Source organism: Mus caroli, chromosome 4, assembly GCF_900094665.2.
Source record: "Mus caroli chromosome 4, CAROLI_EIJ_v1.1, whole genome shotgun sequence".
Taxonomy (NCBI): Eukaryota; Metazoa; Chordata; class Mammalia; order Rodentia; family Muridae; genus Mus; species Mus caroli.
Genome location: NC_034573.1, coordinates 8,212,689 through 8,234,650, shown reverse-complemented (window position 1 = coordinate 8,234,650; position 21,962 = coordinate 8,212,689). Strand labels below are relative to the sequence as shown.

The 21,962-nt window shown below is 38.8% G+C and overlaps 1 protein-coding gene across 2 annotated transcripts; it reads left to right on the top strand.

Moving 5' to 3' along the window:
- Positions 1-3,918: 3,918 nt before the first annotated feature.
- Fam92a (family with sequence similarity 92 member A) lies at positions 3,919-21,962 on the top strand. Of its 2 annotated transcripts, XM_029476562.1 has the most exons (10): positions 3,923-4,213; positions 4,693-4,927; positions 5,923-5,943; positions 6,857-6,925; positions 7,539-7,640; positions 10,046-10,051; positions 11,579-11,683; positions 18,210-18,323; positions 20,196-20,315; positions 21,733-21,962. In XM_029476562.1, the coding sequence occupies exons 1-10, from the start codon at positions 3,981-3,983 to the stop codon at positions 21,814-21,816; spliced, it is 1,089 nt and encodes a 362-aa protein (XP_029332422.1). In that variant the 5' UTR covers positions 3,923-3,980; the 3' UTR covers positions 21,817-21,962. The 2 variants fall into 2 exon arrangements, with proteins under 2 accessions (XP_021016315.1, XP_029332422.1); XM_021160656.2 differs by lacking the exon at positions 5,923-5,943 and having other exon boundaries at positions 3,919-4,213.

Genomic DNA, 21,962 nt, shown 5'->3' with positions numbered 1-21,962 from the left:
TTTTTAATATGCTATAGCTAGGTATGGCCCCCATAGACACATGTGTTTGAACAAGCCTATGGGGGCCAGGGAGTGAACTGTGGTGATTTGAATATGCTTGGTCCTGGGAGTGTCATTTTTAGAAGGTGTGACCTAGTTGGAGTGGGTTTGGCCTTGTTGGAGTGGGTGTGACCTTGTTGGAGGAAGTGAATCACCGTGTGGGTGGGCAATGAGACCCTCCTCCTAAGCACTAGGAGCCAGTCTTCTCAGGCTTTCAGATGAAGATGTAGAACTCCTCCAGTGTTGTGCCAGCCTGGACACTGCTATACTCCCATCTTGATAATGGACTGAACCTCAAAGACAACCCCAATTAAATAGTGTCCTTATAAGAGTTGCCTTAGTCATGGTGTCTCTTCACAGAAGTAAAACCCTAACTAAAATAAACCCTTTTCCATTAATCAGAGATCTGAATAGGTTAGAGACTGCCATCTAGTGTGAGCTGATATGTTGGTTTTTGCTGACACTCAGACTAGGACTGAAACACACTTTTGAGGATTAGACCTCTAGCTTCCATAGTGATATTCGCAGCATCAGTTTTTCTAGTTCTTACACTTGAACTGTTGTTCCATGCTGGTTATCCCGTGTTGCCTCTAAGCTACAGATCCTGAGGTCTCTCGGCCCTCATAATCACTTGGATCATTTCCTTATAATGAATTTATATATTGTACTATACACATACACAACCTGTTGGTTCTTTTCCTCTGGAGAACCATGACTCATACAAGGACCAAAGTCAAAATTCATTAGTATTAGCCAAAATGCTCTGTAGGACCTCTCCTACCCATCCCCTCATCAAATCCCACAGCCACCTCCACTCCTTCCTCACACACAAGAAAACACTCAGCCATGGGGTTTTCACTCATTCATGTATTCATTGATGACTTCAGCTCATCTAACATAGGAAATCTGGCTGGCTTCCTATGCTTAGGTACCATGCATACATCTCATCACATCTTCCCGAGCAAACCTCCTACCTGGCACTCTCCCAGAGTCCTTTCTGCCTCCCTGATGTCCCACCTCCTATTTCCTGCCTAAGCCATTGGCCATCAAATTTATTATTGACAGGAGTCACATCCATACAGATATAAGATATGCAATTCTAGAAGGAGAAAAGAGCTGTCTTGGGAAATAAGGAGACAATTTTTGCCTATGCTGTCCCTCTCATTGGTCCAATTTTAATCCCCCTTTCTTCTAGTTAACCCCTTCTCATTCTTCTGGTCTTAGTTGAAATGCTTCCTCTTCACTGAACTTCTTCAGTGACATCAAACTGAAGCTCTGTTGTAAGCACATGTTCTCTTGGTGCCATGAAGGTCCAATTGATACATGGAATAACAAACAGAAGCAACCACTCCCTGGGCCTGTGATAATTAATGTGCCATTTTAATGTGAACCATGTAACTTGTATCAACCAATAGTACCTAGGAATCCATGATAATTAGGTAGACACTTTAAAAGCATGTGTACAATGGGACTTGCCATGTCTTGCTGGCTAGTTTAGAAAGAAGCTATCTGAAGAATCCAGGCTGACCTGGTGGAAAATAAAAGGCATGTTGTCTCAGCTGACAGGTTCCCTGCTGCGTGCATGGAATGTTAGGCCACCTGTATCTGTCTACTTTATATTATCATCATAAAATACCTGTGGCTAGTGGGCTGAAGCAGTGGATGAGAAGTTATGAGGGCTTATTGCTCTTGCAGAGGTTGGTTTCATTCCCAGAACCAACACGGTGGCTCACAACAGCCTGCAACTCCAGTTCCAGGGAAACCCAGGCCTTCTCTGGCCTTCCTATGCACACATGGTGCATATAAACTCAAGAGGCATTCACATAAACATAATAAATAAATAAATAAATAAATAAATAAATAAATAAATAAATAAATAAATCTTTCAAAAATACTTCAGGCTGGCAAGTGTATACAAATACATGTTGATTTGGTTCACAATTCTGGCTAGTGGCTCTGCTCTGATAGACTTCATATAGTAGATTTGGTCATGATGGTAGCAGCAGGTATAGATGGAAAAAGTCACATCCAGGTGGGGTAAGACTCTGGTCTATAATCTCTCCAGAAACTAATAATATGAGACTCAAAAAACAAACAAACAAACAACCACACACACCGTAATCCCTTCCAAGGGTGATAGTCTCCATGACCTTTAGGTTCCTTAGGCTCCTCTCTAAATGTCTACACCTCCCACCATACATTAAGGAGCAAACCAAGCCTCTGCGTCATGTACTCTTTGAGAACACTCAAACTGTATTCAAATTGGCTAGTTCTGCTTCTGCCTTCAGGGTACTCAGGCACTGTTTTTGCACTAGGCTGGATTGGAAAAAATGAAGAATCACCAGGCAGGGTGGGTCCTGGGTCCGCAGGAACTCTGTTGGCTGAACGTTTTTCAGAGTTACAGCTCTCTTTATTTGAGGGAAATAAGGGCTATATAAACCTTGGGTAGTGGGTAGGTATTTTTCAGGATGAGTGTACATTATTGGTTGGTACCGAGGTACTGGGAATGCTTCATCTGCATGAAGAGGAATTCCAGGTGCTTAACCCTGTAATTTAGCCACCAGGCTATTCGACTACCTCAATGTGGGTGGAGGTGTGGGTCACAAGGATACATGCACTATCATGGCATGCAGGCCCAGAACAAGGAGGGAGCCATTCTTACTCCTACTGGTCTTAAGATGAGATTTTGGGGAGTGGGGTTGGACACATCTGGCTCCCTACCTCCCAATTGCAGAATGTATTTGCTCAACACCATAGCATTTAGTGAAATTATACAGCTAGTAACAGACTCGCCACCTGGAAAGGCAGGAAAGAACCCAGCTGAACAGAACCAAAGAAGAACCATCCATGTTTACAGAATCCTGAACTGACTAGTGGAGTTGTGGAAGCCACTAGGCCTTATAATTTGTTTATACAACGAAACCTGACACAGTAAGCACATTTCTGGGCTGTGTTATATGTGTTTGACTGTTTGGTTAGCTTTATCCTTCCACCAAGGCTGTGAGCACTGTAAGAGCAAAGACTGTTCTGACCTTAGGTTAGGACTTTATTCTCAGAAATTATGGGCATTTGAGAAGTAGACAAAGCTTGAATTTGGACCCCAGGTTCACTCGGAAGAGAAGTCTCCCTCTCAGAAGCTAGAGGAAGGCTCTGGGGTTATCTGTGACTCTTCCAATTGGGGAACCTTCATTCAGGCCCATACCTCGACTGGGTCTAACAATCTTTTTCACAAAGTAGAAACTCAGTTAACTGCAAGAGGGGGAACAGATGGCATTAAAGATGAGTAAAGATGAGGGAGTAAGCACTGGTGTGCTTTTTTTCTGTTTTTGTTTTTATTGTTGTTATTGTTTGTTTGTTTCTGTTTAGTTAATTTGACCAAAGTTAGAGTTACCGGAGAAGAGGGAACATTCAGAAAATGTCCCAATTAGATTGACCTGTAGGCTGTTTTCTTGATTGATGAATTGACATGGAAGGGCATGGTAATACTGTAGACAGTTTTGCCCCTGTGCAAGAGGTCTTGGGGTATATAAGAAAGTCAATTGAATAGGCCAGCCAGCAGTGTTGCTACATGGCCTCTGCTTCAATTCCTGCCTCCAGGTTCCTGCCCTGAGTTCCTTAAAGAACTGTGACTTGGGATATGTCAGCCAAAGAAATCCTTTCTTCCTCAACTTGATTTTTGTCGGGGTCTTATCACAGCTATAGAAATCTAACTTATAGAGCGGTTCTTTTCCAAAGGCAGCTTCCAGGAGCCCACATGTTGTCTCATTCAACAGAGAAGCACAGGGACAAGCTTCGCATGAAGTCTGAACCCCATTCACCTTTATTTTCCTGTACCCCTTCCGGTTGCTGGTGGGTTGGTTTTCCTCCTTCGCTCCCAGAAGCCTGGGAGGGCTAGAGAGCTGCAGGAGCTGAAGGAGGATGCTTGGTGTTCCCTCTGCCCAATGCCCTCTGGTCTCCCTTGCCCTGCTCTTGACCGCCGGGGCGCGCGCCGCGTCGCCACGGAAACGCCGGGCAGGCGGGGCGGCGCGCACTGCGCGCTCTCGGCTCCCGGTAGAAGTGGCGGCGTCGCCTGCTCCCGCGCGCCCTGGCGGCCCGGAGCCGCGCTCGTTGGGCTCCCATCCTGGGTCCCGGGCGGCGGGAAAGGCAAGATGTTGAGGCGCAATCTGGATGACCGGTAACCGCTGGGGCCTCGTCGTGCAGGCTGCCCGAGGGAAAGGGCCGGGTGGGAGAGAGGAGCCGGGCCGAGGGCCTGGAAGCCGGTTGGGGCGGGAGGAGGCCGCACGGTGCCCGTGGCGCTCTGCAGCCGGTCCACCCGGATGAGGTGAATGCCGGGCCGAGAGAGTCTCCTGGCCGATCGGCCCCCCTGAGCTGGGCCGGGCCCTGCCGCGGTACCGAGCCCGGGAGGCCGCAGGTGCCCAGGCCGCAGCAGCGCCGCCCCTTCTCGGCCCACCAGGCCCGGGCCCTTTCCCGGGCCTGCAAGGTTCTCGGCAGGACCAGAGCCTGCGTGAGGTCCTAGAGAAGGCGCGGGCCTCTGGAAGAGTTGGGAATGTTGCCCTTCAGGGCTTTAGGAAGGCACGGGAATGTTTGCACGTAAAATTAACGGGACACCTTCTTACTGTTTTAAGAACAGTGTTCTGTGTCTCCTTTTTCTAGAGATGCTCAAACAAAACAACTGCAGGATGCTGTCACAAATGTGGAGAAGCATTTTGGAGAGCTTTGCCAAATCTTTGCTGCTTATGTACGGAAAACTGCCAGGCTTCGAGACAAAGCCGACCTCCTAGTGAATGAAATCAACCTGTATGCCTCTACGGAGACACCAAATTTAAAGCAGGGTCTGAAAGACTTTGCTGATGAGTTTGCCAAACTTCAAGATTACCGCCAGGCAGAGGTATGAAGTGAGGTTCTGGTGTCAGAAGCCAAATTTCTACATAGTGTGTAGGAATTGTGGACTTTTCGTTGTAACCTAACCAGCAGTGGTGAATGTACCCTTGATAAATGACTTTCCTGTTTGTAACACCGTGGGTTCGCTATATGGAACCTTTCTGTGACCTGATAGCTTTCAAACGAAACGTCAGGTGTGGTTGAAGTCTTGAGTTTATCGCCAACAGGATGACAGGGAACATGCATTCAGAAAAGGTGACATAATATCAGTTGAGGGGAAGAAAAGCACCTGTATGGCCTGTGTGGGCCAAGTGCGTTTTAAAGAATGACTAGAAATGGAAATGCTGAAAATGACAAGATCACAAAGTACTAATAAATGGGCTACACGTTGCTGATTTTTCCATGGTTTGAAAGTCGAACGAAATCGGAAAGCTATGACTTATAACACAAGTGATACAGCTGAGAGGCTGGCTGTGTGTTTGCCTTGAGTGACCAGAGCTTTGCTCTTGGGAGATCTTTCTAAAATACAGTATTTTCTTAATACTGCATAAGCATTTTCACTTACTTCTTTTAGGTACCAGTTAACATAACAAAAGTTGGCACATTGCTTTTTTTTTTTTTACTTTTGTAACAAGCCCTATTGATCTTTCTTATGTTTAAAGCCTAAAACAAATTTTCACTTACTGAAAATTAAAAAGAGGAACAATATATGAACTTATCATCATCATGTATATAAAACTTGAGTACTAATCCCTCGGGGATACCTGTAAGAAAAATGTTGAGTTCTTGGCATACATTTCTTCTATAACAAGAAATACTCAGTTATACATGGTAACTGGAGATGTAATGTTTCAGAAATAGTTTTTATTCACAGATAACCCTAAAGTCCTATTTTACCAATAAGTTCCCCTTTCTAGAAAAATTTTATGCTAGTTATCAAATAGCAAAGTGGATTGATTTGCGTTTGCTCTGCTCTGTTTCCCTGCTTACCAAATGGTGGAGATGCTAATGAACATGGCAAAGGTAGGCAAGGGAAAGACAAGGGAAGCTGTTAGGACAGACATGGATAGACCTCACAGTGTGTGGTGGTAGAGCTGGTGGACATTAGACTGGCCCGAAGAGTCATAACATTGATCTTAAAACTCTGAAATTTAAATGATTATTTTTTACATTTTCCTAAACTCTTTTAAAGTGAAACATCCATATGACATCATTTCCAAAAACTAAAGAACTAACATGAAATGAAATGAACTGATTAGGTAAACATGTACCATTTTAAAAAGCATTTTATTTGCTGTAAAATGTTTGTTTTAAGCAATAGATGTCATTTGCTTGCCCACCCCGGCAAAGTCTCAGTGCCTCATCATTTTCTTGTATATGTATTGGTATAACATTTTTCCTTCAGTTCCTTTTACTGGTGTTATTAAAAGAATTGCTATTACTTTGTGATGAAAATTTAATGAGTTTGAGAAACTATTTAATTCTAGATAAAAAAGAGGTCAGTTGTACAGTTTGGCAGATCAGCAACTCTAAGCCCATTTATCTTGTTCTCTGGGCTTTGATACATCATAAGTGGCTGTTTAAAACAATTCAGCTAGTACAATAATTCCTAAGCTGTTTGCTCTTGAGGGCTGTTTTCCTTTAAATGTTCCTAATAACACTGTATTTTTCAGCTTTTATTTTTTCTGGGCAGTTAAGCTATATGGATTAGGGTCTGTATCTGTAATGTCTCACAGGGTGTGCTTGAGCACATAACAATAGCAGCTGCACTCCTTAAACCTCCTGAAAGCTGTAACTACACTGCAACTTAAGATTTCAAAACTGCTTATCTGTATAGTATTGATCTCAGATTAAACAGCATAGATCTTTATTTCAGGATTTAAATTTTGGTATTTCTATGTTTCTTTTCAGTTATATTTTATATAATTTTCAATAGGTTGAAAGACTTGAAGCCAAAGTAGTTGAACCTTTGAAAGCTTATGGGACCATTGTAAAGATGAAACGAGTAAGTCAGCCCATTTTCTTATCCACTTGGTATTATGAAAAAGGTATGAGGTTTTGTCTATTTCATAACAAATAAAAAATAACATACAGTTATTCTTTTTATATACTTTGAAAAAGATTTTCTTAGATCTTTAAAAATAATGAACCATTCTTACCAAGCTTGCTGATTTTATTAATATTCTATCTAGCAATAAAAATCATTATTGTGGAAACATTTAAAATATGTGATGAATATGGGTTTTTTTTGTTTTAAAGATGGTGACTTGTATTTTTAAAATCTGACAAACTGCTTTTGAAATCGACTTAGAGTAAAATTTATACAAAATAAAAGTACTATTTTTCAGTGTTTGGTTTTTATACATATACTCATGTAAGCATCACCAGAACCAATATTGTAGTCATTTGTATGACTCATTTTCCATTCATATTGTGTCTTATCTTGAGAAATATCAATAAAATGCACAGGCTCTCATGTGCACACACATACACCTCTACAGTACTCATAACTTGTATGCTCACAGTGCCGGGATCAAACAAATATTCTTCCATTCTTAAGAGAGAATGTTTTATTTCTTAAGTTAGAAAGTTTTATTAAGAAAAATGCTTGTTTACAGGATGATCTCAAAGCAACATTAACAGCAAGGAATCGAGAAGCCAAACAGCTATCTCAGTTAGAAAGGACACGCCAGCGAAACCCATCTGATCGACATGTAATTGTATCCTTTGGAATTTGGTCTTTAAAACAAAAAGGGTTTGTGGGGTATGCAGTACAAAAGTAAATGTATATGGAAACTATACATCTCTAGTTCTAAGTTGGGAATTTTCATGTCAGTGGCAAAACGAATCCCACTAGGAATCCTCACTGGAGAAACAAGGCAGCCCCACCTCCTAACCCAGTCTGTTTGCTCCTCCTGACACACGACCCACAGTCCACTCAGAAACGTTGATGTCTTTAGGGTGAATGAAAAAGTAAATGCTACTGTCTCAGTGCCCTACCTGCAGTACTTTTAAGGAAGGGGGGAAATTTTCCTATAATGTCCTTCATAAAAAAAACAAAACAAAAACAAAACATGAAATCATAGTGATAACTTTTAGTCAAACCTTCAGGAGATTTCAGTATAATTAAGCTCATAGCAAGGCACATGGTATCTAAATATGAATGTTTGTTATAAAACAGTGCTTCTAGGAAACAATTACTTCCTGAACTAACACTGAATGTTTCATGCAGTGCTAGGAGCTGTGTAGAAAGCACTGACATCTCCCTGCCACTCTTCCCCATTCTAGCTTGCCTGTGTCTTCCTCCTGCTCAAGGTTGGTTCTGCCCAGCCAACCTAGCCAGACACCAATAAGGAGAGACTCTTGGGGTATTGGAGGTTGAAAAACACCTTCATACCTGAAGGGAGTCCCCTGGGCAGTGATTTGGGGCTACACCAATTACCTGGTCCATCTTTCTTTAGGCCAAAGGTACATATGCCCAACTTTCTATTTTAAAAAAGAAAAAGGGCTAGAGAGATCACTCAGAGGTTAAGAGCACTGACTGCTCTTCCAGACAGCCTGAGTTCAATTCCCAGCAACCACATGGTGGCTCACAACCATCTGTAATGGGATCTGATGCCCTCTTCTGATGGGTCTGAAGACAGCTACAGTGTTACTCATGTACATAAAATAAATAGATATAAAAAAAAGAACAAAGAGGCAGTTAAGTTGGGCTGGTGCAGAATATGTATTGGACATTTATTGGAGCTATGAATTTCAAACCAGTCTGTTTTAGGCAAGCTGGACAAACCAGAGAATGCTACAAATTCATTCCTGACAACTAGAGATCTGTCAGACTACAGAGTCACCATTAAGTCAGTAATCAAAATTTGTTTTGTTCTTGGGGTAAAGAGTCTATGAAGGCAGGTAAAATATACCATCTGTGATCCTGCATAGTTGTTGGTTGAATCACAAGTTTCATATTGATCTTTAACATAGAAATGAACATACTGCTAAGTCACACTTTTCTGACACACTGCTCTGTTAACACTGCTGTAGAGGAAGGAGCAGTCCTTATGGCACACCTCAAACAAGGTGGGAAAAACACAAGTTACAGGTGAATTGTTCTGCTCACTAGATAAGACCTACTCAAGCATTCTGATTACCTGAAACTAGAGCATAAACCACACTTTACATGTAAATGTATTAAATATAAAAATAAAACAGCCAATAGCATCAGTGTGAAGATAGACCCTTACAACTCAACTGTCTACTCAGTAAAGTTCAATGTATACAGAATTGGAGTCCCTTCCTTTGATGAAGACAATCCTAGGATCTCCTGCCCACCCCAAACGTACCAGATGACTTCTGGACGGCTGTGGCCGTTTGAAAGCATCGCTGTGGCTTTACCACTGGCTAAGTGCATATACTGCTACTTGTTCTTCACAAATCTGCTTCTTAATATTTCCTACTCGACATTGGTTCATTGTAGAATTTTGAGCAATTTTTAGTGAATATAATAATGATCAGACATGTATATTTTCTTTGCTAAAGTCTGGCTCTGGGAGCTTTCGGCTCTGGAAGAGGATTTCCAACCTTAGAAAAGGATAGAAGTCGTCAGCAGCTGGGATACAAGACCTCAGCTCTTCTGCTTCCTGTGCTTTTCTAAATTAACCAGTCCTAAAGAGACTCGCAATTCCTAAACTAAAACATAAGGAAATGAGAAGGACAGAGATCAGATACAAAATAAAAGTCATAAAAGCTGTACATCACAGACTGTAATCATTAGGAGTCAGTCTGAGTATTCTCAGAAAAAAACAGAGATCAAGTAACTGACAATCAGTTTCAGAACAAAACCTCACAGGGACTCTACATTTAAATTTTCTGTTTAAAAAAAAAAGCCCAGAAATGTTTTTAAATAGTTTTTAATACTAGTTAGGATTAAGTTGAAAGTCTTTTTTAAACTATGCTTTATATGGTAACTATAAACAAATACAGATACAAGGTGATGCACCTCCAAGTGCCTAGTTTCTGAAAGTTATGGACTTACACTGATTGTAAGAGCAATTCTTTAACTGTATAGGACTTGACTTTATAGTGTTCAATTCTCTTTGAAATGTATGTTTTCCTTTATGAAAATTTTCAGTCGCAGGTGGGCAATAAATTGGTGTGTCACGAAATGGATCCTGAGAGTAAACCCATTTACTTGTTTCAATTTACAGATTGTCTTAAAAAGAAGCAAAAACCAAATGTCAGAGTATTATAGCTCAAAACTTTGATGACCAGTTCATATTAAATGATATATGACTTTAGAGACAATATAATTTTAGTATAAGGAACAAAACCTTATTAAGAACAATTTAGTCGTCAAGTTGAGGTCTGTTTTAATTGTTGGTGCTGCTTAAGGTGACATTTAATGTCTGGTAACACTACTGTCCTAAAGGAAAAGATGCTTAAAAGAAATACTATGATTAAATTGGAATTTTCTGCACTTAACAGTACCGTTCCTACTCTACGTGCCTAAATTCTTAATATACAACTAAAGTATTAGAAAACAGCTTTTTTTTTTCAAAAAGAAAAAAATCTGTCTTCAATCCACAAGTAAATAGAAATATTTAGATGGTAACTGATAATTGATTTTACAACACAGACCTAGATAGTATGAGTGCATGTATAAAGTAAAACATTGGTACTTGCCTTTTAATATATTAGTTATTTGTATGCATATATATATATATATATATGTATACACACACACAAATATATCATAAACTAAATGAAACAATGCAATGCTATTAGCTTAAGAATCTGATTAATCTGAGTGTGATAGTGCATGCCTGTAATCCCATCACTTGTATAAGGAAGATCAGAAGTTCAAGGTTTTCTTCCACCAGGTAGTAAGCTTACAGCCAGCATAGACTATGTTATATATATTCCAAAACTATATAAATACAGATCCAGATAGATATGGTGACACACACCTATAATCAGCAGTCAAGAGGAAGCAGCATGAGTTCACAGTCAGCCTGTGTTAGAGAATCATAGGACAGGCACTGCCTCAAAAATTAAAAATTATATATTTCATGCATTTGGAGAACTCTTAAATGTAAACAGTGGTAGGACACTTGAGTCTCCCCCGCCTCAAGCACTTGCATGTTGTAATAATAGAAACTCTGAGTCTCTGTAGGGGGAATTGTTATAGCTGTGGGTCTCTTAGTGTGTTCTCTTAGCCCTTCCAAAGATCTATTTTATTTGATTTAATCTATAAAGTAGTTGTGTCAGATAATCTGTATTACAGAATAATACAATGTGAGAGCACCGAAAACAGTAACCAATTACAAGTCTTTCTTTTGAGGGAAAAGGACAGCGAGATAAACACCACAGATTAAAGTAGAGGGAAGCAGTAAACAACGTAGTGTTACAGTACATCCAAGGACAACAGGGAAAACAGTTTTAAAGAAAGGACTCTTGTTTGAGATTAAATGTCTCTTAACAAACTTAAAGCTCTGTGTTTGCATACTATCTAATATCGTGCTTTCGTTGTATGTGGTTAAAGGTAAATTTGAATAGTTTACACTTTGAGACCAGAAAGCCAAGAGTAAAGTGGTAACTTTCACCAAAAGATCCCTCTACTTGGATCCTGATGGGTTTTTCTTTTATGGGGCATTCACTTTTTTAGGCAGAAACTGAATTACAGAGAGCCACAATTGATGCTACCCGCACAAGTCGTCATTTGGAGGAAACTATTGATAATTTTGAAAAGCAGAAAATAAAGGACATAAAGGTAATTAACTTAATACACAATGTTCTCTAACCTTACTTAAAGTTAAGGAACAAATAGCACACTGATTGTTAGCCCAGAGTGCTTAAACTAAAAAGAATTATAGACCAAAGTTTATCAAGTTAATTATGAATACAATGGTACATTAAAGGGGCTATATTAATTAATTTACTTTATATTCCAACTGCAGTTTCCCTTCCCTCCTCTTCTCCCCCCTTCCAATCCAATTTTCCTCCCTTTCTCTTCAAGAAATGGAAGGCCTCCCATGGATACCAACCAGCCTTGGAGTATCAAGTTTTGCAACAAGACGAGGCATATTTTCTCCTATTAAGGCTCTAGACAAGGCAGCCCAATAGGGGGGAAGGGTCCCAAAAGCAAACAATAGAGGGGGCCCTTTTTCCCACTGTTAGGAGTCCCACATGATGACTAAGCTGCACAACTGTACATATGTGCAGAGGGCATATGTCAGTTTCATGCATGCTCCCTGGTTGACAGTTGAATCTCTGTGGGCTTCTATGGGCCCAGGTTAGTTGATTTTGTAGGGTTTCCTGAGGTGTCCTTGACCCCTCTGGCTTCTACAATCCTTCCCATTTTCTGCAGGATTCCCCAAGCTCCACGTAATATTTGGCTGCAGATCTCTGCATCTGTTTCCATCAGTTGCTGGATGAAGCCTGTCTGATGACAGTTATGCTAGGCTCCTGCCTGCAAGTATAGGCAGAATATCATTAACAGTGTCTGGGGTAGGTCTCAAGCCAAACCTGTTATTTGACATTTTCCTCAATTTCTGCTCCATCTTTTACCCCTGCACATCTTATAGGTAGGACAAATTGTAGGTTGAAAGTTTTGTGACTGCAATGTCCCAATACCTCTATTGCAAATCTTGTCTGGTAACAGGAAATGGCTGCTTCAGTCTCCATATCCCCCATTGCTTGGAGTCTTCGCTAGAGTAACCTTCATGGATTCCTGGTAGTTCCCAATGCCCTAGGTATCTAGTTCATCCTAAAGATATCACCCCACCAATTTCAGTTGGCTTTCCCAGCTCTTTGTCTCTCTCTCTCTCTCTCTCTCTCTCTCTCTCTCTCTCTCTCCATCATCCCACCTGATCCCTCCTGTTCTCAACCCCATGAAGTCCCCTCCCCTGCCCACCCATTATGTCGATTCTATTTCCCTTCCAAGGGAGATCCATGCAGCTCCTCCTCCTTGATCCCTCCTTGTTACTTAACTTCTTTGGGTCTGTGGATTGTAGCATGGTTATCATTTACTTTATGGCTAATATCCACTTATAAGTGAGTACATACTATGGTTGTATTTCTGAGTCTGAATTTACTCACTCACCATGATTTTTTCTAGTTCAGTCCATTTGCCTGCAAATTTCATGGTGTCATTGTTTTTAATAGCTGAATTGTGTAAATGTACATTTTCTTTATCCATTCTTTGGTTGAGAGACATCTGGGTTATTTCCAGTTTCTAGCTACTACAAATAAAGCTGCTATGAATATAGTTGAATAGTATCTTTGTGGTATGGTGGAGCATCCTTTGTTTATATGCCCAGGAATTGGTTTTGATGTAGATCTAGTCCTAATGTTCTGAGAAGCTGCCATATTGACTTTCAAAGTGACTATACAAGTTTAGACTTCCAGCAACAGTGGAGGAATGTTCCCCTCACTCCACATCCTCAACAGCCTGATCTGTCACTTGTGGTTTTGATCTTAGCCATTCTGACAGGTGTAAGATGGGATCTCAGAGTCCTTTGATTTGCATTTCCCTGATGGCTAAGGGTGTTGAACATTTCTTGAAGTGTTTCTCTGTCATTTGAGAGTCATCTGTTGAGAATTCTGTTTAGATCTGTACCCTATTTTTTTTTTTAATTAAGAGATCTCACTAGTTTCTTTATGAAGGCACTTAATGAAGGTTATGAACTTTTCTCTGAGCACTCATTTCATTGTGTCCCATAAGTTTGGGTATGTTGTACATTCACTGAATTCTAGAAGCTCTTTAATTTTTTTTCTTTGTTTCTTCCTTGACTCCGTGGATATTGAGTAAATAATTGTTCAGTTTCCATGAGTTTGAATGCTGTCTGTAGATTTTGTTGTGGTTGTTGAAGTCAAGCTTTAATCCATGTAGATATCTGTTAGGTTCATTTGAGTCATAATGTCTGTTCCATTATTTCTGTTTAGTTACTGTCTGGATGTCCTGTCCATTGGTGAGAGTCAGGGTTGAAGTCTCTCACTATTGATTTAAGGGGTTCAATGTGTGATTTGACCTTTAGTAATGTTTCTTTTACAAATGTGGGTGCCCTTGCATTTGGGCATAGAATTGAGACATTATCTTGGAATTTTCCTTTGATGAGTATCACTTCTTTTAATTTTGGTTAAAAGGCTGTTTTGTTAGATATTACAATGGTTACACCTACAGGCTTCTTGGGTCTATTGCTTCAACAATTTTTTTTTTCCCAACAGTCACTCTAAGGTACCACTACTGGGCTGGTGGTCCTGGGTTCTTTATAAAGGTAGACTGAGCAAGTTGTGATGAGCAAGCCAGTAAGCAGCACAGTTACATGGCCTCTGCATCAGTTCTTGCCTTCAGGTTCCTACCTTGACTAATTTCAGTGGACTAAGATGTGAAACTGGAAGCCAAATGAACCCTTTCCTCCCCATCTTGCTTTTGGTCATGGTGTTTTATCATAGCAATATTGCTGCTAATACCACGGTAACATTAATTTGTATCCACAATGATGAACTGGTTTGGTTCCAAATATTCACAATTGCCTTTACCATGACAAACCTGCAGATTTCACTTTTTTGGCAGGTCTTTGTTAGCAATGTTTTAGTTATCTTTGAAAAAAATCCTAAATATTACTTAATAATTATCTTATATACTAATAAAAATTAAGGATTTTTGTTCTCACTGCAGATTTTCCTGTAACAGCTATTTTTGTAATTTTACTATATTACCAATATTACCACTTATTGGCTAACCCTTCCTTTGACCTGTAAATGTTTTTCAGGTGAAATACCATCTATGACCTTTGGGTTCACTTTTGTGTCCCACCTACATGTAAGCTAGCTCCTCGAGCGTTATAATTTCCCTACTCAATACTGAGTACACAAGTGTGGCAAAGAAAGTAAGTGCAGAAATCCTAGCTAGTGTGCTTCCAGGAACTTTCTGGAATTGATGGAGCTACACAATGTGTCCAAGTTCCTTTCTTTGTCTCCATTACTATCCCCACAAAAAGTTTTTTACAAGGAGAAAGGAGCAAGAGAAAACTTCTCCTATGAAATAGTAGGTTTAATTCAAAAATATACAACTGTGTAAAGATGTGCAACCATTACAAGTTTAGGAACATTTTCATCACCTAATCTCTGTACACTTTAGCTTTACCTCTCTGCCAGATTACTAGCCCTAAGAAACCACTAATCTTCTCTGTGGATTGGGCCATTCTGGCCATTTCACCATGGATAGAACAGTTTTTGTGTTTCATTTCACTTACCATATGTGCAGGCTTATCCATGTTGTAGCATGTATTACTCTTTGGTTTTGGCCAAATAAATTTGATTGTACAATATTGTTCATGTGTTAATCAGTCAATGGCTACTTTAATTGTTCCCATTTAGTTATAAGTTGATACATTCATAAACACACTCTTGTGCAGAAATTTTTTTTAAGATTTATTTATTTATTATATGTAAGTACACTGTAGCTATCTTTAGATACCCCAGAAGAGGGCATCAGATCTCATTATGGATGGTTGTGAGCCACCATGTGGTTGCTGGGATTTGAACTCAGGACCTTCGGAAGAGCAGTCAGTGCTCTTACTCAGTGAGCCATCTCTCCAGCCCATGTGGATTTATTTTTGCATTTCATGTTTATATGAAATACAATTTTGAATATGTATGAATATAAAATGAAAAAATTAAAGCGTTAAATTACTGATGCTACAGTAAATGTTTAACTCTTTGAGGAACTGCCATCCTGTTCCAAGATGGCTTTATCATTTTACATCCTTCCTAGCACTGTATGATGGTTCTACATTGTATGGTGACTCCTCAGTACTTTCTTCTTAGGAAAATGATGATATTGTAGCCATACTGGTGCATGTAAAGTAGTATCTCATTGTGGTTGTGATTTGCAATCCTGAATAATGTTTACTGACCATTTGTATATATTCCTAGGAGAAATGCCCGTTCAGGCCTTTGTGCATATTCCAATTGGGTTGTTTTGATCATGTTCTGGATATATACTAAATTCCTTACTAAATAATAGATGCCATTGCTTTTTCACATTGTTGGCTCTCTGTTTTGATAGTATTGCGAACACACTTTTTTTTTTTTTTTTTTAAGATTTTATTTATTATATGTAAGTACACTATAGCTGTCTTCAGACACTCCAGAAGAGGGCGCCAGATCTCATTGCGGATGGTTGTGAGCCACCATGTGGTTGCTGGGATTTGAACTCTGGACCTTCGGAAGAGCAGTCGGGTGCTCTTACCCACTGAGCCATCTCACCAGCCCCCACTTTTTTTTTTTTAATCAAACATATTTGAAAGTTTTATTTATACTTTGGCCCTATAAGTGAATGTTCTTAAATGGAACTCTTCTGTAAGAATACTTTAAAAATAAAATTTTGACAATTATCAGATCTACACAAATCCTTAACAAAGGTTTTCTGTGTAATCCTCATTAATGCAAACCTTTGTAAGTTATTACATTCTTATTGTAGATCTTCAATCTGTTCTGGAATAATAAGGCTACAAAATTTGTATGTACAGGCACATTAATTACAAACTACAAATGTCCTGACCCACGGGACAGTCGAATAGGGTCTAAGGAACCACCTGTGGAGAGAATGGGGGGCAAGAAACACAAAGAACAGACAGCAAGTCTGACTGATCAAGCTGACAGATTTTATTTTTCCCAGGCAGGTTTTATACCCATAGAAGCAGGGTATGGGGAGAGGGGTGAAGCAGAATCGCTTTGTTTCTGGGGGTAATGCACCTGTTCCCAAAAGTAGAATATTGGCTAGGTAAAAAGGAGAAACAGAACAGAATGGGTTACTAGATACCTGTCCACAAGATCTATAGCTATCTGTTCTTAACTGGGAGTAGTACTTTCCTACAGAGGCCTCAACTTTTCCCACAGAAATCTCAATGTAAGCTAGTACTTTTCCACTAAGGCCAAGACTTTGTAAGTAAGCACTTATGGCTGACAAGGCAGTTAACATTTAAACAGGGTCGTGCCCAACATACAAATACTTGTACTAACAAGAAAGCTGGGCATGACAAAAACCCCAAGGGCTCTGGGGCGGGCATGCTGCTGAGGCACAGGGCATCCTACTTATTTGTATTTTTTTATCAATTACTTTCAAAGAACACACAGCATGGGAGGTGTCTCCTTTATTAACTTCCCCTATTTAAAATTCTGTTGTTTGTAAAACTGGACCAATTATCACAAACCATTATTTGCATAATTAACCAGATGCCTCTTTAGAAAGCATTTCACTGGTGATATCAAGTGCAGAATAGAAATTTCTCAAAGATGGGCTTGTGAAGCTTACATATTACGGACTATGGTGCTACTTCTGCATCTTATCACAAGATTAATGATGCACATCAAAAAGATTGACCAATGTAAGCATGCAAAACTAAGTTATTTTCTAGGTGCTGTGATAGTTCATTTGATTTCAATTTTAGGGACATCTATTCAGTTTCTTGTGTCGCTTGTAGTTTAGAGTCCCAGCTAAATCTCCATGGCCAGATCAATGGTGTTGTCTCTGAGCGTTCCTCTAATCGTTTGGTCATTTCACTCTAACAAGCATTTGAAGCTCATTTTTACATTCATTCTTTTCGGATACCCTGCAAATGACTTTGGTGGGCAACTTTGTTGAAATGCTTCATTTTTCTAGTCTTATTGATCTGATCATGTCCTTATATAGTAGCACAATAGCATCATTCCTTTGTGGATTTTTTTTTTACCCTATCTTAGGGAAACTAAAAATTAAGGAATTAACTCCTATTCTTAGCAGAAGCCATGCAATCTCTCTTAAGGTGTCCCTGTATATCTCTGCAAGCGTTAGTGTGAAACTTCAAATGGTATCGAATCATAGGGCTATTCATTATGATAATCAGTTGTACATGCTAGTACCACAGAGTCCCCTCTGACCTGCATCATCAAGTAAGAAATACTGTTGGTCACTTTCATGTCTATTTGCAGAAGTGAGTCTTTTATCAGTTTCAAATTTCTAACACAAATATTTATAGGCATGTAATACTGGTTTATATAGTTGTGTACAATTTAGTTATCTTCATACAAGTAATTTTTAAAAAAGAAAAAGTGAATAGTGAGTATAGCAACATTTGCACAATTTAAGTCTTTTGCTGTAGAGAGCCTTTATTTCAGTTATGTTTTCTCTCTTAGTAATACAGAATACTAAGACTGTACTATATAATGGAGAATGTAAAACTCTGTGGTTCTTAAATACATACAAACTGTTAAAACACACTCTTTACAATTCCAGTCTTTCTGTTTTTCAGAACATATTATCTGAGTTCATCACAATTGAAATGTTATTTCATGGAAAAGCTTTAGAGGTCTTCACTGCTGCCTACCAAAATATACAAAAAATTGATGAGGATGAAGACCTAGAGGTAGGCCTACATCTAAACTCAGTTCTGTTAGTGTGCAGATGTTTTAGAGTTTCAGTTTATATGGTTAATGGTCTATATTATCATGTGTAACCCAAATTACTGCTCTTTTGTGATTTTCCATTATACTTGGTTAAAGATGACTGAGTACTCTCTCCAAGTACTCAAGCTAGTATTTCATTCTCACTCATTTCCATGTGTTAATAAAAGATTATTGAACTGAACTTTTACAAGACAATTATAAAATAACAAATATTTAGTAATCATTGCTTTGCACAGATCTATGTATTTTAACTATACTAGTTGGTCCATCATCTTTAGTAAAAAACTTATTTCCTCCCTTAAAACTGAAATATAGTAAAGAAACTTCCCAGGGGTCTGACAGCTCTTTTTGCAGCACAGGTGGGAGTCCACTCTTAAAAGTCTATCACATCGTGATTCTTAATGCTTTGTTCTCAAGGCTACTACACTTGAGGCTTGTACCATTTCCTGCAAGGAAAAAATACTGCTTTTACTAACAGATTCAAGTCATCTCTGTACTTTTCCCGCAAAACTGGAGTATCTTGTCAATCTCCGTTCTCTATCATTCCTGACTTGTGAACTAATATGTACTTAGTCCTTAAGATTTTTCCACCTTGCCGGGCGGTGGTGGCACACGCCTTTAATCCCAGCACTCGGGAGGCAGAAGCAGGCGGATTTCTGAGTTCGAGGCCAGCCTGGTCTACAGAGTGAGTTCCAGGACAGCCAGGGCTATAAAGAGAAACCCTGTCTCAAAAAAAAAAAATAAGATTTTCCACCTTGCTCTGGCGGGCCTAGGACGGCACACTGCTCTTTATAACTAAACACTGTTCTCAATAAGCTAGCTACTAAGTAGAGAAGAGATAGATGAAACATTTCAGGGCTATATAGTAGATGTGTTTGTGAACTTCTTTCACATTTGAGTGTAGTAGTATTGAGCAAATTAACCTACTTGTTATAAAATGGAAAACTACGCTACTTACATCCTAAGATGTCTCAGCACTAACTGCAACACTGATAATGCCAAGTAACTCTCAAATGTTGGGATTGTAAGTAAAATAGTCTATACTGCCCACCAGCAGTTCTCAACCCATGGTTGTGACCCTTTGAAGGTGGGGGAATCACATAAGAAAATATCAGAAAAACAGATATTTCCATTAGAATTCATAACAGAAGCAAAAAACAGTTATAAAGAAGCAAAGAAATAATTTTAGATTGGAGGCTACCATAATATGAGGAACTTTATTAAAGGATTACAAAATTTAGGGCGATTGAGAGGGAACCTGTGGGAACCAAATCTTTGTAAATTTGTAGTTTTGTGAAGGAAAAATACACATTGGAAGAAATTGGAATGGCAATTGCTTTTTTAAGACGTGGAAGAGTTTGTAGGGAGGTGTTTAAAATTCATACCTGAGGAACATGGGGTACATATAAGAGCTAAGAAGGCTTGGAAAACATTGACAACATTTGGAAATACTGCAAGTCCAGATTCTAATGTTGCTGTTATCCTTGTAGGGTTAGGGTGGCTCCAGTGTACACTGTGCACAATAGCACACCTGGAGTGAAGTCAGTAACGGTTGAGGGTAGATAAAGCAATTAGAACCAAGGACAAATGCATAGCACACTGGATTACAGTTGCCTGTCAGACAATTTCATGGCTGCTCTACATGGTTTATCAATTTACATGGTTCATGTACAATTGTTTACCCTACTTTTCTAATTTAACTAGATTTGTAATTTGTAAGAATATAAGTTGGTTATCTACATGTTCACTTCCTGTCCAATTTAAAATGTTTTATTGCTTACCTAGATATTCATTTAGTATTCAATTTAAAATGTTGTTTTATATTGCAATAGGTTTTCCGAAATTCTCTATATCTATCAGATTATCCATCTCGTTTAGATATTGTAAGAGCAAATTCAAAGTCACCTCTTCAGAGATCATTGTCAACTAAATGCACATCTGGAACTGGACAGGTGAGCTTAAAAATACAAAACAAAACAGAAAAACCTATTAAGGAATTTAAGTTGTTGTCTTTGTTGTTCAGGGCTAAAAGTATTTCCCTTGTTAGGTGACCTCATACAATTATCTCCAGCTGTCATCTTTCACTGAAAGTGAAAAGTTTCTCTAATCACACTTTACTTATTCTCTGTGGCAGAACACTGAAGAAATGGATAGGAAAGATAGAACAGTGCTCATGTAGATTTGCTGTATCTAACATAAACACAAATCCTAGAGTCGAATTGTGAGCTTAATCTATTTAGAAATCATACATAGCCCGGCATGGTGGCACACGCCTTTAAACCAGCACTGAGGCCAGCCTGGTCTACAGAGTGGGTTCCAGGACAGCCAGGGCTACACAGAGAAACCCTGTCTCGAAAAACCAAAAAAAGAAAGAAAGAAAGAAAGAAAGAAAGAAAGAAAGAAAGAAAGAAAGAAAGAAAGAAAGAAAGAAAGAAAGAAAGAAATTATACCTAAAAGTGGCATTTTTCTAAGCATAACTCATGGGCTCAGAATATAGCTCTTAAGATCAGTAGCCAAACCCATAAAATGACTGTAATGTACCAAAATCTGCTTTGCCTCAGAATTTTAAAACTGAATAAAACAATCTCAAAAAGTAAAATTTGTATAGGTAAAACTTCCTGTCATTTGATTCTGTGCAGTTTCTTTTACATTCATCTTCCCCCCTTGCCAAATTAACATTTCTATTATTTTACTCTTGACATACATATTCCACAAAGTTAGTGTTTCTATTCCGTATAAAATTCTATTTAAAACTGAATCATATACATCAGTCAAAAATTTTGTATACTACAATATTTTTAATATTAACCCTACTACCTTTAGAGAAAGTTCCTGGGGGTTAGATAGAGTTAAGAGTGTATGTATACTCTTAGAGATATTTAGCAGCATTTGTTCATAGCAACACACATCCAAAACTTGACCACTTCTGCTGATCAAACATTGACCATTGTATCCTGGGTGGTGTANATCACCCTCAGAGAAGCTATAAGTAAGATATCCAAGGGAAACGAAAGATGTATAGCTAGAATTATCTTTTCAATACATAACACATCATTTCTATTATCAGCATTGCTGCTGTCAAACAGACTTACCTGGTTCTACCATCCTCTTTGATGATTATCAAAGTGAAAGGCTGTTTAAATTTAACTTATTTTAACTTACCATTTAATTCACAATACACAGTAATGGTATTTTATGTTACTGAAGGATACTACTAGAATCAGATATAGAAATAGAGACTTCAACCTTAAAAATCACAGGGTACTTATTTTCTGAAATATTTGTTCTATAGTCCCTTTCTCATAAAAATAGGTAAAAATATGCCAGACATGTAAAAAAATTATTTTTTCATGTGTTATTTTTCAACAGATATCCACCTGCCGAACAAGGAAGGACCAACAAGTAGAAGATGAAGATGATGAAGAATTAGATGTTACAGAAGATGAAAACTAATTTACAAAAAGAATTCACATTTCTGTTTTCATGTCATCTAACTTGCAAATGTAGAATCACTTTATACTCACTTGACAGGTTAAACTGTAAAATGAAATGCTACTGTGAAACTGGGGGCAGAGGGGAAAGTAAAGAAAATTATGCTG